The sequence below is a fragment of the Hippocampus guttulatus genome, chromosome 1 (genome assembly GCF_054856545.1).
Source record: "Hippocampus guttulatus isolate MCC_2025c chromosome 1, RoL_Hgut_1.0, whole genome shotgun sequence".
NCBI classification, from domain to species: domain Eukaryota; kingdom Metazoa; phylum Chordata; class Actinopteri; order Syngnathiformes; family Syngnathidae; genus Hippocampus; species Hippocampus guttulatus.
The window spans coordinates 14,105,420-14,120,830 of NC_141261.1; the positions used below are offsets into that span (position 1 = coordinate 14,105,420).

The 15,411-nt window shown below is 44.6% G+C and overlaps 1 protein-coding gene across 1 annotated transcript in view; it reads left to right on the forward strand.

The window, feature by feature from the left end:
* Positions 1-15,411, forward strand: part of nid2a (nidogen 2a (osteonidogen)) — a 39,774-nt gene continuing 24,363 nt past the window's right edge. Inside the window, exons 1-14 of the mRNA XM_086111691.1 lie at positions 1-240; positions 1,982-2,167; positions 2,680-2,799; positions 7,627-7,728; positions 7,882-8,021; positions 8,928-9,060; positions 10,178-10,504; positions 11,134-11,242; positions 12,698-12,737; positions 12,824-12,933; positions 13,036-13,169; positions 13,287-13,398; positions 13,671-13,871; positions 13,952-14,182. Of these exons, the coding sequence (XP_085967817.1) occupies positions 34-240; positions 1,982-2,167; positions 2,680-2,799; positions 7,627-7,728; positions 7,882-8,021; positions 8,928-9,060; positions 10,178-10,504; positions 11,134-11,242; positions 12,698-12,737; positions 12,824-12,933; positions 13,036-13,169; positions 13,287-13,398; positions 13,671-13,871; positions 13,952-14,182 (2,152 nt within the window). The 5' untranslated portion in view covers positions 1-33. The remainder of the gene's footprint in view (positions 241-1,981; positions 2,168-2,679; positions 2,800-7,626; positions 7,729-7,881; positions 8,022-8,927; positions 9,061-10,177; positions 10,505-11,133; positions 11,243-12,697; positions 12,738-12,823; positions 12,934-13,035; positions 13,170-13,286; positions 13,399-13,670; positions 13,872-13,951; positions 14,183-15,411) is intronic.

The window sequence follows — 15,411 nt, forward strand, 5'->3', positions numbered from 1 at the left end:
TCCAGCTGTCCCCTTGCTGCAGCTCCTTCTGCAATGGAGAGAGGGCAAATGGTGACTGTTTACCTTCTGGGCCTGTGCTGCAGCATGTGCGCTGTTGCGGCCATCCCGAGGGCCCAAATATTCCCCTATGGCATGTTAAGTGGAGATTCACTTTTGGAAGAAGGAGATGATGAAACCTCCAAAGTCATCTCTCTGCCTAAACCCTTCTACTTCTACGACACCCCCTTCTATCAGCTTTATGTAAGTACATTTGCATGCCTTGACTTCTTTTTTTGTCTTTGCCCCCCCTTCTCCCCCTACTACTGCAGCAGAATCCAAGTTCTCTCACTCGGAAGAGTGAACATCTCTGTTTTCTCAAATAGCATGTAATTATTTTCTTTATTTAACATGTACATGCAGCGGTTGAATGAGGCCCGGACTTGAGTTTTTCCATTCAGTGACAAGTAAAGGGAGCAGAGTAAACACATCGCAAATAACTCTTGCTAGGTTTATGTTCTTGTTTTATTTATTTTATATGGCAATTGATTCATCTGTTTGAGAGGAGGGGTGTAGAGCTATATCATCTCATGGTGGTCTCAGTAAAAGCCTAGTTAATACTGGGGACGGTAAATGGGATCCTTACTGGACCACGTGAGGCCATTAGATTTGTGCAGGTGTTGCCTTTTTGTTTTGTGGATTAAATGTGTGTGGGGGGGGGGGTGTTCTCCTAATCTACAAAGTAAAGCAGCAATACAAATGCAGTGAATGATTAGAAAACTGAAGCAAACAGCAAAAAGTAAATATACCATGCTCATCATTCGCAGTGGATATCAAAAGTCTACACACCCCTGTTCAAATGACAGGTTTTTGTGATATTAAAAAAACGGATCATATTTCCCTCCACCATTAGTGGTCTACAACTTGTACAACTCTTTTGATTTTTTTTCACAATATATTATCAAGAGTGTAACAACAACTAAAATAATGTGGTTGCACAAGTGTGCACACCCTCTTCAAACCGGGGGTGTGGTTGGGTTCAGAATTAACCCCTCACATGTACAGTAACATTAAAAAGGAGTCAAAATACACCTACCACAGTTCAAAGCGCCGGGAATTAACGCCCAAATAAAGCTGAGGTGTTTTGGCTTTGTCGCGGATGCCTGAATGTTTTGTGCTCATATTGACAACTATTTTGAATTGATCATATTCCCTCCATCTTGACTCATTCCCTCTGAAAAAGACAAAAAACCCATCCAAAGGCATGATGTTGTCATCATAATGGTTCACTGTCGACATGGTGTTCTTCTACTAGTAATGAGCAGTGATGTGTTTGCGCCAAACATACCTGCCAAAATGCCCCAAAAAAATCAACCTTGGTTTAATCGGACGATGTGAAAATGTGTTTTACTGAAATTGTGTGGCGTGAATGATGAACAGTTTGAAATAGCAGTCATTATTCGCATAAAACCTTCAAGCATCTGCTAGAAAAAACAACTGTCAGGAAAAGCCTACTAGAACATCTGAACTTTATTTTAAGGTCATCCGAGGTGCCCTAAAAGGTGGCAAGTGTGCGACGGCTCCCATTCAACAGAAGTTGAAATGTGATTGTTAAATTTCGAATGTAGCCACATCCCAGTTGTGAGAGGGTGTGCACACTTGTGCAACCACATTATCTCACTTGTCTCTCGAAATGGTTTGTAAAAATTCAGTTCAGTTGTGCAAGTTAGAGGCTGCAATATGACGGAAAAGGTTATGTTGGTAACCCCTTTTTTTTTAATGCCACAAAAACCTGCCATTTGAACAGGGGTGTGTCGACTTTTTCTATCCACTGCACATGTCAACAGCACATTAGTGTGCAGTAAGGTGGGTGATCCTCCTCGAGAATGTTGTTGGTGCATTGAAAAAGGACTTGGGTGGACTTAAAGGCTCAGTTGGGGGGTGCTCTTGTATCCACGGTTCAAAAATAACACCGGAACGTTGACCTCTTTGTGACGTTGTCCAGGTGGCCACCAACGGGTTCATATCAGCTCAGGACTTGCCGATGGAGACGCAGTACGTGGACGACGGCTTCCCCACGGACTTCCCGGTGGTGGCGCCGTTTCTGGCTGACATGGACACCAGCGGAGGACGAGGACAGATTTTCTACAGGGTGACCGAGACGCCTAGCGTGCTCAACAGAGTGGCCCAGGTGCGTTGACAAAAGGAAAAGAGCAAAGCGTCGTTTGCACTTTGATGGCTAATTGCTTTTAACCACGCGCTTGTTAGCCTGCTTAGCAAGAGGCCGAGACATTGGTCCATTGAACTTTTTTTTAGTTTGAACACATCCCCAAAGTACACATTTCCCATACAGCAGCAGCAATCGGTCTTGCTACGAAATGTTCAGGCTTCTGCTAGGAAGCCAAATATATTCGGAAAAGCCCTCAAGAACATCTGAAGTTGACTTTAATCAGATGTGCTTTAAACCCTGACGGGTATTCAAGGCTCTCCACACATCCTTTTCCACAGTTTCACACCACAAACTGTTTTTGCATATGTTTAATATTTTGAAGTTGTGTTCAGCCCGCAAATGGTAATTGCCTTCTCTGATCCGAAAAAGACCTGGAATGTTTTTCTGGACGCGTTTTTGGCCTTGTTCAATGTAAATGAGTAAAACACTTGCCAACTGTATTCTTTTTCTCCCCCCCATCATCCACGCGGCAGGAAGTTCACCGGGGTTTCCCGGACGCCAAATTCACACCCACCCACGCCGTAGTGGCAACATGGGAGAATGTGGCAGCATATGAGGAGACCGTTCCAACCAGCGGGGGGACCTCCAACAAGGTAAGACGACTTGCCCACAGATGTACAGCGCCGAGTGAACAATTAGCCTGAATTCTTGGAGGTTTCGTGTATTCAGCCTCAGGGGTCTCCTTCATCTGCTAATCTCCCGCTTAACCTTTTCAAGAGGTCAGAGGTCATTTTACCGGGTCATCAAATTGTCCTCCACTCCCTTTCAATTTAGACAAAAACTATCCCAATCCCAAGATCTGTTGGCGACTCCTTCCTTTTTTTTTTCTGTTTTCCCCAAATCGGTTACTACCGAAACCAATCGTCGATCTTTTTGAATAAAACCTCATGAATCCCTTGACTGCGTATGCAGTGTGCACGTATCTAAAATGATCTAATTTGAAATTGGTTGCATCTGCACCGAGCAGAGTTTTTAATGGAGTCAAATTTCACATTGTTGGATATGAAGCCAACCTGCATTACATGAAACAAATATTTTGGAAGGCCACAAGGCAAAACACTCCATCCACTCCAAGAAACAAGCTCGACTAGAAGCCAAAATGCCCCGTCCCCCCGCCCCATCCCCAAAATAGAATCAACAGGACCTTTGAGCATGAATATATCACTACTCGGTGTACGTGTACTGTATATCTAAACGCTGGACCATGCAGAGTGCTCGAGATTTAGTCAGTGGTGGGAAGTAATGAAGTACAAATATTTCGCTGCTGTACTTAACATTAAGTTGTTTTTTTAAGCTATCCGGACGTGTGTATTTGTCTTGTGATGATTTTCTACAGCTGCCTTCCATACGGTGGTGCCTTGACCAACATCCGTATGTCCAATCCCTCAGCCATGCATTTCGAGTATTTAGTCAGTGATTATTTTTTTTACCGGCGTTTGACAACATGGTCATGTACATGTTAGTTTGTACTCCTCACTTTTGTCAAGAGACTTGTTTCCTTTTTCAGTCTCACACGCACGCACAAAAAAGTCATCCAAGGGTGACAGCTTCATTGATCGATATCTTGGGGTCAGTATTGTAAGTGACAGTACAAATTTTGACTTTTTCGTCTTTTACTTCAGTACTTTTCAGAGTCATTACTCTTTTACTTATGTACAGGAGCTGATCTGGGGGTTCTATTTTTCCATCAGGTTTTTTTTTCTTCTTCCGCCCCATGTATTTGTTCTTCTTAACTCATTCAGTACCAGCCAATTCCAGACCAAGTCTGAAAAGACGTTTAAAAACGTCTTTGGGAGTGAATGAGTTAAGTATAAGTTGTGAATACGTTTGGCCATGCGTGAATTCGCTTCTGCGAGGAAGCTGAATAAAAGCTTGCTGCGCTAGCTTTATCTTTCAGTCACATAGGATGGAGAGATGGATGGATGATGGAGGGAGTGGTTGGCGGAAAACCACAGGGGATGGTCCCGTGTCTCGCCCTCTCATCTGTGTTTGTCTTTGCTTGCCTTTCACAGGCTGTTTTATCTCACTTGTCAGCCCCTCGTACTCCCCCGACCCGACGGAGCAAAGAGTCAAATGTGCAAATCATAAATGCTACGCGCGTCAGTGACCATTGCCTTGAAGTCGATTGACTTTGTGACAATGTGGATGAGAGCCTGTGAATGTATTAAATTGTTGAACGTCTTCAGAGGAAGTTTGGGGCGGGGGGGGGGGGGGTTAAATGGCCTTGCCCATCACAGCGGTCTGAGGGTCTCGGGACTGATAGCATCTTGCTTTGAAGAGATTAGCCGGAGGTGCTGGGTGGAGTTCAGTGGGGGGTGGACTGTTGAGGATGTGTGAACTGAGTCCTGTGTGCCACTCAGGATGTGTACTGGGGGGGGGGGGGGGGGGTCATATTTGTTTGGGGGAGGGGGCCCATTGGGTGCTGTCAAGATGGCATTGTATGGAAATTTAATTTCACGATTACATTGATTCAAAGTATCACCGATGTCCGTATTATTGCGAACACAAACGAAATGCTTTTCTAAAGACCGCTGCTAAATGATGAGTTTCTCACTTTTTGCCTTTTAGCGTGCCCTAAAATCTGAGCGACTCAACTCACAAGATATACCGGGAGTAAAATTTTACGCCTTTACTTGTGAGTGCCAACTTGCGATACAAGTGCAGTATATGGTGACAGTGTACTGTATATGGTGACAGTGTACTCGGCTCAACTCGCTTCACACGGCAAGCATCAGACTGATGGTGATTATTTGGTGTAATTTAGTGATTTAAAAAAAAAAAAAACACCCAAATCCGTTTTCTAATCCGCTTATCCTCACGAGGGTGGCGGGCGTGCCGGAGCCTATCCCGGCTGTCTCCGGACAGTAAGCGGGGGACACCCTCAACTGGTTGCCAGCCAATCGCAGGCCACACAGAAACGAACAACCATTCGCGCTCACACTCACCCCTAAGGACAATTTGGAGTGTTCAATCAGCCTGCCATGCATGTTTTGGGAATGTGGGAGGAAACCGGAGTACCCGGAGAAAACCCACGCAAGGCCGGGGAGAACATGCAAACCACACACAGGAAGGCCGGATCCAGGATCGAACCCTGCGCCTCTGCTGACCGGTCGAACACCGTGCCCAAACCACAATTAAGCAATATCACACAAGTGGGATTGATGCTGTCATCGGCAACCTTTTTGAAAATGATTTAGTTACCGTGTTGGTCATTGTCTTGCAAAGTAAAAGCAGATGTTTGTGAATGTCTTCATTTGATCTTACCCAAAAGATAATGAAGTCTGTTTTTATGAAGGACGATGTGTCCAGCAAGGTATCTGTAGAGTAGAAACAAACAGCAAGTATTCTCTTGAATACTTGCTCCCAAGTGACTGTCCGCAGGTCAGCGTCGGGTCATACGAAATCAGTTGAGTCATTGCGTAAACTCGCTTGCTAAAGGGGTGCTTTATGCAATACTCTTTGAAATGAAAACAGATGACACATGTGATTTTGGATCATTTATGTGTTTGATGTTGAACGCTAAACCAATGAAGGTTTGAAAAAAAAAATCTCATAGTGGAAGTTTTCAAAACTGTTTGTTGATTCATCGAAATCAGGGGCTTCCCAAAGTCCGGCCCATGGGCCTCTCGCGGCCTGCTGTCCCGTTTTTAGCGACCTGCTGGCTATACTAGAAATAGCTTTTGAGATGTCCCACAACACAACATCCACGTCGCCCATGGGTGCCACGACAACTACGACTGCTACAAACATTACTACGAATAAATTGAACCCCCACCTCCAAAAAGAAAATAACCAGTTTCGGTACACAGCTGGCTTTGTAGGCATAAGATGATTTTGTGTTGTTTTTGCAGGTGAGTGTGACTTTGCCGTCTCTTTACGAAACTTCCTAGGTCATTATATGTGTGTGTGTGTGTGTGTGTGTGTGTGTGTGTGTGTGTGTGTGTGTGTGTGTGTGTGTGTGTGTGTGTGTGAGACTGTGTGCACACATCTACACTCATGCTTGTAATGAAAAGGTGAGGAAAGAAAGCCTTTGTTTTTTTGTTTTTTTTTGGTGTTGGGAGTTTGGGGGGGGCTGTCTTAGATGTCTTCGGCCTGTGTGTCAAACGTACACCCACACAAAGGGACACTGAGTGCAAATTGGCTTGGGGGTGGGTGTGGATGTTTGTGGTCAGTAAAATCCAACTCCCAAGTCTTGCCACCAGTATTTTTTTGCCTATCTGGTGATCTACCTTCCCTACATGTCTGTCTCACTAACTATCGACAGTGTCATCTATCACCCAGGAACCATTCTAGACCTCACTTGTTATAAGCGGAAAAAAAAAGTCTACACACAACCTATTTTCGTAAGTGCCATCATGCTTTTGGGCTGTTATTCTTCCACAGGAACTGGGGCCTTAAAACCGAGGTGGCGGGAATTTTACGGCGTTTGAAATAGCAATAAACTGGGTTCTCCTTGGAAAAACAAAACCAACCATATCAGGAAAAGCCTTCTAGAACATCTGAAATGTTTATGGGGGTACGTCAAAGGCACTTTAAATCGTGTGTGCTGACACCCATTAACATGAGTTTCAAAGTGATCGGTCACTTCGAAACACATACAGCCCTATCCCAGTTAGAATTGGGATTGCAACCACATCGTATCAGTTCAGTTTGACACTTTGTATCACAAAAGCCTGGCATTTGAACAGGGATATGTTGACTTTTTAAAAAAATATATATCCACAGTGTCTCCCTCTTCAACATGACATGAACGTCACTGTTTAAAAGACCAAGCAAAACCAGATTTCATATAGACACCGCGCAGCCTCCCAGAGCAGACGCGCTAATTAAAACAAGCCCCGGAGGCTACAAGAAAGAACAAAGATAGTTTAAAGATGTCGCCGTAAACAATTAGGAGGAACGCACATGTGTGCTTTCCTTGGCTATAGGTGAAGAAGACGTGCGAGTCCTGCGTCTTTAACCTCACCATGAAAAATATCCGCGCACACAGGAAGACAGCTGTGCTCATCGTTCGCTTGGGAATTGTGTGTGTGCGCAGATGACAATCACATGGAGTAACTAACAGTCCTTCAAATATGTGCGCCGTGGGAAGGTCTTGACAATAGTTGGTTACTCGTAATTTGACTACAGTGAAAAGACTGAAAAGCGCCTTCATTTCAAATGAAGTGCTTTCAGGGAATACGATGAACGTGTTTTGCTCGTCGACAGGTGCGCAACCGAATGACTTAGCCAGCCCTTTTCTGCTTTTGGCTATTTGAAAACGTGATTTCCTTGTTGTGTATCGGCATCTCCCTGAATGGGAGCTTGACTGAGCTGTAAGTCCTCTCTGTGCCAAAAACTTTTCCTTTCTTATGTTCTCGCTTGGAAGTATTTGAGCTCGCCATTTTAGTTTTGAAGTGCAAACTTCCTCCCTCCTCCAGGTCAACACCTTCCAGGCAGTGATTGGTTACGACGAAAGCGACTCGTACGCGCTCTTCCTCTACCCCGAGGGTGGCCTGAACTTCTTTGGGACGAGGCCCAAGGTAAACTGAGCAGAAACAAGGAGGTGCTTGTTTTCCTTGAACACTCCCGCATGCAGATGCTTAGCATCATAGCTTAGCGTCCCACACACCAGTGAAAACATAACCTCGCCTGTCCGGACAACTTTTGTATTGTTGGTTTCCTTTCCCATGCAGGAGTCCTTTAAAGTGGCGATAGAGCTGGCCGCCCGAGTCGGATTCAGCAGAGGAGAAGTCACCTATCTCTATTTTTCCCGAACCGAGGGACCTTACTACAGCGTGACCAGCGATGAACAGAGTATCAAACGTCTCACCCAGTTAGTACAAAGCCGTGACGCTTGAAAGCTTTTGTTGCCAGTCATACACGCGCCTCTCTTGAATACCGAGAACAGAACGACAAACGGGAAGGCGGCGAGGTCCTTCGGTTTGAATTTGTCAAGCCCACTGAAGCCAATCAATCAAAGTCATTCGGTGTCAGCCATTTTTAGACCCTTCTTAACGCTGCCAGGTGGGGAAAAAAAAGGTAAAAAAATATAAAGATGTACATGGGTTTGATTTCCTAGAATCTTAAAAAATAGATCTCCTTGGCATTGAATGCCTGTTTGGATATCATATTAAGCAAATTCATTATTATTTGTCGTAGTTCTTGTTGCAGTGGTCAAAGGCATCGACACATCCACCTTTCAGGCTGCCCCCTTTTTCTTTTTTTTACGGGCCCCGGGTCCATTAAATTTTACTTGGATGACTTTGGCGTGGAGGAGTCTGACCTGAGCCTTGACCTCAAACCCATCAAACATCTTTGCAATGAACTCGAACAGAGATAGTGAGGCACAAAGCAAAGTGGCCGGCACTCTTCTCTGTTCTCTTTCCAGATGTTCATATTGCCTCGTTAGACTGCGAAGTGAGCAAGGCGGTTGTTTTTATTTTACCGTGAAACGATGATGTCTCGGGACTCGTAAAGAAGTACGGTAATCGTCCACATTTGCTGGCAACCCACACAAATGGCTTTGACCATTGTCTCTCGAGAACGCGATGTCCTCTTATGCGTCGAGCTGCACCCATCTGCTGTGATGTTAAACTGTTGTTGACCCTTTGTACCCATCCTAACAAAGAAGACGTGTCTACTTTATTGTGGAATTGGGGCTTAAGCGACAAGTGTTACTTCAAGGAAAATATTCATGGCATTGCTCAAGTGGCTGTATTTCTTTTCCCCCCCATTCAAGGGTTGGGAACACTGGAATTCCAGGCCTTTGGCTTTTCCACACTGGGAACCGCTATTCTTTTGACAACATTGTCCCTGCATCGATTGGTGGCATCCTTGCTACTCCTCTCCCAAGAGAACCTGACCACACGCTGGTAATTTCCCCCTCTTGATTTTTATTTTTCATTTTTAATAGTCTCTTCAAGTTAAAATAAATAAATCTGCCTTCTAAATTTCACACACCGCATAATACAGCGACCGTGTCAAATTTGAATGACTGAAAACAATCGGCAAAAGTACCCGTATACAAAACATGGCTTCTAAAATCATGAGAAAGCAAACCGATGTGTCCGCTCTGAACGCTTTAAGCTGTCAATCAAGCACCACACATTTTCTTCGACATTTGTCTGTTTTATTTCTTTTAAACCACTGTTTATCCGGGTAAGGCGATTGAGAACAGATGTTCATTTGCATTTAAAGATTTGAAAACAAATAATAAGATCTTCAGAAGAACTCCAAAATGTATAGGGAGCCTGTGAAGGGAGGCCAGAGTAGGAGTTATGCGCTCCCTCTTCCGCGTACCAGTCAAAATGTGAGCAGCAGCATTCTGGACCAACTGGAGACGCTTCATGGAGGATTGGCTGACTTCAAAGTTCAGTGCATCACAGTAATCCTGCCGGGATGTGACGAAGGGAGGAATGGCTGTATGACATCAGCAAGCTGCCAAAGATGAAAGAAGCTGGATTTAACAATGGCACCAATTTGCCGGTCCAATTTAAAATCACTGTCCAGTTTAAGACCCAAGTTCGAGACTGTGGGCCTCAGATAAGGGGCCAGGGGGCCCAAGTCCGCAGAATGGGATGTAGAAGGGCCAATGGGACCAAACACCATCACTTCTGTCTTCTTTCAAATGCGACAAATACAGTTCTCCTTCATTCTTGATAAATCTCTTTGAAGCAAATTCGCCATTTTAAGTACTGAAAAGTTAGTTCATATTGTAAAAATGATTCTGCCTTCAGCCCGAAACGCATTGGATCATACCTTCTCGAACTATGCCCAAACATATCAAATCAAATCAAATCGCAAACCCACTAGAATCGAACCAAAATCGAATCGAACCGTCCTTGAATCATATCGCACCACATGGAATCGAGATGCATATCAACGAAATTGTCTGAATTCACTTCACGGGGTGTTTAAATCAAACGTCATGCAGGATTTCACGCATGATGCCTCTGCTCGCCGTGATTTCTCGGTGGTTGTTCCTCCCAGGGTGCCACTACCCCCGAGTACAATGACTTTGAAGAATATGAAGACAACAGCAACTTTGAGCCCGCTCATCAAGAGGAGGACGATGATTTCCCCCTGACAGGTGAAGATCTGGAATTCCGCCCAGCGGTCGCCGATGAAACTCTCCAGTCGCGAAGCTCTGACCTCCCTTTGTCAGCGTCTGAGGTGTCGCATGGCGGTGAAGATTTACCTTTGACCTCTGAACCCAGGCACGGTTCAGAGGTAGCGGAGCGGCAGTATGCGCCGCCGCCTCCTCAAGAGGCCATCCCAGATGGAGGCGCTCAGTGGTCCCAAGAGCAGCGACCACAGGTAAACCTGCAATAATTCATTTTGTCGCCACTTGTGCTCCAAAACCTCAAATATCTTGAACAGAATAGTTTGGTAATAGGGAATGAAAATAAAATGTATGTGCAATCAATTTCATGCATATTAACATTCAGTACGAACTGTACACTCTTTTCAACCACATTCATACCTTATGGGACGGGTGGAAAATAGCTCGTTTAGCCCAATTTTGAATTTTTCACTTTTTAGTTGAGACATTAATGGCTGTGTTTAGTTGTTGTAAGGAGTCAGTAAATTTCCACTATTATGCAAAGTATACACTATACACAAAAAACTGAACATTGTGGAAAAGGGTCATGAAACTTGATCGAAACAGCTAGCAGCAAAAGTTAGCTAGTGAAAATCTATCCAGGTGAACGTGAACCTGGATATGAGTACTGTCATTTATTTGCTCTGTGTTCTTTTCATTTTTTTGTGATGTCTTATCTCTTTTAATGCGACGGAGCAAACGCATCACTTTGCAGGGTGTTGTAAAAACTTGGAATTTCCACCCCTTCAGCATATCAGCCATCATGGAGTCATGATACATGACATTGGCACTCAGTCGCATTACTTTTCATCTAAAGTTTAAAACATTGTTTTTACTCTTATAGATTCCCGTTGAGGTGGGACATTTGTATCCCCCTCACAGAAATGAACCACCCCTGTCCTCTGGAGGTCACGTGGTCAGTGTAGAGGAAGATGTTGACTTTGATACAGGAGGTAAGACACCTTCACAGAAATTTATATTTATGGCATACTTAGTCCTAAATGTATGAACGGAGGATGGCTGACAGGAAGTGGAGGGAAACTATGCCTCAGCAGCTGCAGTACAATATGGCTGTTGTGCAACTACCAGGTGTGTGTGTGTGGGGGGGGGGGGCGGTAATGTCCCTTGCCATAAATTAGAATCAGTTCACAGGAAAATTGGACCCCCCACAAAATGTCATTTTTCTGGGTTTGAAATGAAAGAAGGTAATTTCCAATGTATTTTGGATTTTAACAGTTACATCCCAAGTTCTTGTTTGTTGTCTGTCCTACTTTGTTCTTGATTTGGCAATAACATTTTCCTTCATAAGTCCTACAAAGGGCGGCCCGGTAGTCGACTGGTTGGCGCGGCGGCCTCACAGTGCAGAGGTGCAGTTTTCGATTCGAGCTTTGGCCTTCCTGTGTGGAGTTTGCATGTTCTCCCCGTGCCTGCGTGGGTTTTGTCCGGGTACACCGGTTTCCTCCCAAATTCCAAAAACATGCGAGGCAGGTCAATGGAACACTGCAAATTCTGCCTGAGGTGTGATTGTGAGCGCGAATGGTTGTTTGTGTCGGTGTAAGTGTGCCCTGCGATTGTCTGGCAACCAATTCCGGGTGTACCCCCTGCCAAAGACAGCTTAGATAGGCTCCAGCATGCCTGCGACCCTTATGAGGATAAAGCGAATTAGGAAAAGGCTTAAATGATACCAGACAGTTGATGTACTTATAAAATAATTTTCATCCATCCATCCATTTTCTGATCCGCTTTATCCTCATAAGGGTTGCGGGGGGTGCTGGAGCCCATCCCAGCTGTCTTGGGTCAGTCGGCGGGCGACACCCTGAACCTTTTGCCAGCCAATCGCAGTAAAAAGTAATTTTCTAAAATTAATTGTATTTAAGTATTGGATTTTTTTTTCATGTTAGATTACAATTTTACTTTTTAAACAAGTTTACTTCAGCGCTATTCAGTTGGTAAAGAGCTTCATGTTGGCTAATGAGCGGGGTAAGCTAGCACACCTTAGTTAGCCTGGTCACCAAGTAACCATCTGTTTAACCAAGCTCGCAACAAAACTGGTCTTTGTTCTTTCCTTTCTATTTGGGGGAGGGAGGTGGCGCTTAGAGATTGGCAGAGAGCGATTATATCCTTGTCTTTTCAAACAAGTATTGAAGCATTTTACATGCCTATGAGATGATGATGCAGCATTGCAACAGCTGGTCTGTGTCCAAGTGTTTCGTACTGTATGTACAGTATTCATGCATGCATGCCTAAATGTGTGTGTGTGCGTGTGCATGTGTGCGTGTGTGTTTCAGGAATGTTTTCCCAACCTCTTTTCTGTCGACAGTATACTGTATATTTACCATAATGTCAAACACTTGTCGCACTTGTCATCGCTTCAAAATCTTCAGAGTTTTTTTTTTCCTGTTTTGCAGTGATTCACTACACCACTGAGAATAAGGAAACATGTGCGAGGTATGCTTTCAGTTCTAAAGCATATATTATTACGCAGTATTCTCTGTCTGTTAATATTATGAGTCATGGATTCGTGTTTGTCACAGGTTCCAGCAGCAGTGCTCTCAGAATGCCTTTTGCTCTGATTATGCGACGGGTTTCTGCTGTCACTGTCAACCCGGCTTTTACGGAAATGGCCGCCACTGCTTGCCGGAAGGTTTGTTGACAGCTCCCGCTGTGCTCTTGTCATATTTTTGAATTCAGTGAAACACAATGAGCATCATGAGCCATTTTTTTTTTTTGTTGTTGTCATTTTCAGCGGCCCCCCAGCGCGTCAGTGGCAAGCTGAGTGGGACAGTAACCGTGGGTTTAACTCCTGTGGAGCTGAACAGCATCGACCTGCATGCTTACATCGTGGTGGGAGATGGGAGGGCTTACACAGCCGTCAGTGAGGTAGCAGCGCTTCCCAAATGTGTTTTATACCACTCGAAATCCAACGAAAGATCATACGTCATATCTATTCACGTTTCATCTTCCCGGTTCTCTGCTGGCCTTGACCTGATCGGTTAGATCCCTGAGCCAGCGGGTTGGGCCTTGATGCCGGCTGCGCCAATTGGAGAGCTGTTTGGATGGCTGTTTGCTCTGGAGCTGCCCAACAGCCAAGCAGGATTCAAAACAACAGGTACCCTATCCAACTTTTCACCATGACGTCACACGTCACACTGAGATGAGAAACCCATGATATCGTTTTGACCAAGGCGGAGAGCTGTTGAGAACATCAGAAGAGCCTGATTTATTTTTGACTTTAACTGAGCGGTAGTCCCTCGTTCTGCCATCCAGAAGTACCATTCATCCTATTTTTTTACAGACAATAGGGAAAAGTTTGAGACTTTAATAAAGATGATTAACAAAAAAAAAGAACTGATCAGTGTTGAAAATATTTGTCGTTGTCAGGGGCTGAGTTCACTCGACACGCCGAACTTGTCTTTTATCCTGGCAACCAGCGGCTGCTAATCAGTCAGACAGGGCGAGGCCTCGATGAGAACAACCATTTCACTGTGGACACTGTGCTCAGCGGCAGTGTACCTTTTCTCCCTCCTGCTGCTGAAGTAACGATGGATCCTTTTAAGGAGACGTACCATTACTACCCTTCAGGTAACACGACGGCCACTGAAGTCGCCCGACACTAAGGTGTGCCATTTGCTTATACAAGCACCCGTTGTGTTTGTTTCCAGTTGCCACCTCCAACTCCGTGAGGGAGTTTACCGTGGTCTCGCCGGATGGAGGATCCGAGTCCTTCTCGTTCCAACTAAAACAGAACATCACCTACCGTGACTGTCGACACGACAGCCGGGTTCCGCCTCTCGAGACCCAGCAGATCACCATGGAGAGAGTGTTTGTGATGTACGTGAAGGAGGAGCGGATACTGAGATACGCCATCACCAACAAGATCAGCCCAGTGGGAGGTTAGTGGACACAAGAATGACAAATTTAAAGATTTTTTTTTCTTTAACAAATTTTGGGTTGGCTGCTTTTTGTTTGAATTACCGGTACTGTTGGTTGGTTGGTTAGCGTCAATAGCTTCGGCTAGTGGTTCGAGCTAGTGATTAGAGTTAGTGCCCATGGTTAAAAGTTTGAGTTCATGATTGGTTTTGGTAATTAGGGTTAGTTCTTAACATGACAAAATTTCCCCAAAAATGCTCCATCTGGTTGCAATGGCAACTTCAACCTGCTATCAATGCTACCTTGGTTGACAGTTCAACAGCTGTAAACAAATCAGTACACTCATCAGGTATGGCAACATCCTCGTTTGCCATTATTCAAGCATGCTCCCTTTTTTTTCTCGGTCCCTGTAGCTATAGGGAGCTGGCTGTGTCGTTTATCTCTCGGTCCTCTCGGTAACACGCAATGATATTGTCCCATATTGGAAATGCGCCGCCAGAAACACTCAGCTCGCATTCAGTTTGCCTGCAGCATTCGGCTCGTAAGGACTGATGGGCTCCAGCAAAGCGACCCTGTTTAGGATAAGAGGTATTGAAAATGGATGGATGGATGGATGACATTTTCCATGATTCTTAAACATGGAAGCAGGAAGTAGTTTCAGCTCCGGTATGACAAAAACCTGTACACCTGCTAGGGATTAGATGCGTGAAAGTGAATAGGAAGTAATTTGAATTCAAGACCAAAAAAACCCTGAAAATCCCCAATCCATACACGAAGCAAACCAGATTACAAGGCCGCTATCGATTGTTGAGAAAATGAAAGAGGTTGAAGTGATCTGAGAAATATGCTAATGAGCACAAATAGGGAGAAGAGCAGTGTGGGCAGGAGAAGAGGTCGTGTATTTGAGCAGTCAATTGTTTTTTTTGTGGATTTATTTGTGAGGGAGGATTTTAGAAGCATTTCAAGTGCTTGTTCCATGTTTTTTTTTTTTTTTTTTTTTAATTCCACAAAGATGCCCGCTACTTGTCACATTGCTAGTTAGATTTCGTGTCTCGTGCTATGATTAGAGTTAGTGGTTAAGATAAGGGTTGGGTTAGGATTAGTTCCTGGTTTTGTCTGTCATTGTGGCCACACAAATATGACTTGTCTCCATTTGTATTGCCTGTTGAACTGGCAATTCTGGCACCCCAGCAAGAGCCACGTCCCTTAGATCCTTACTCATCTGCAGCTGAAAACCCCCACCAACAGTCAT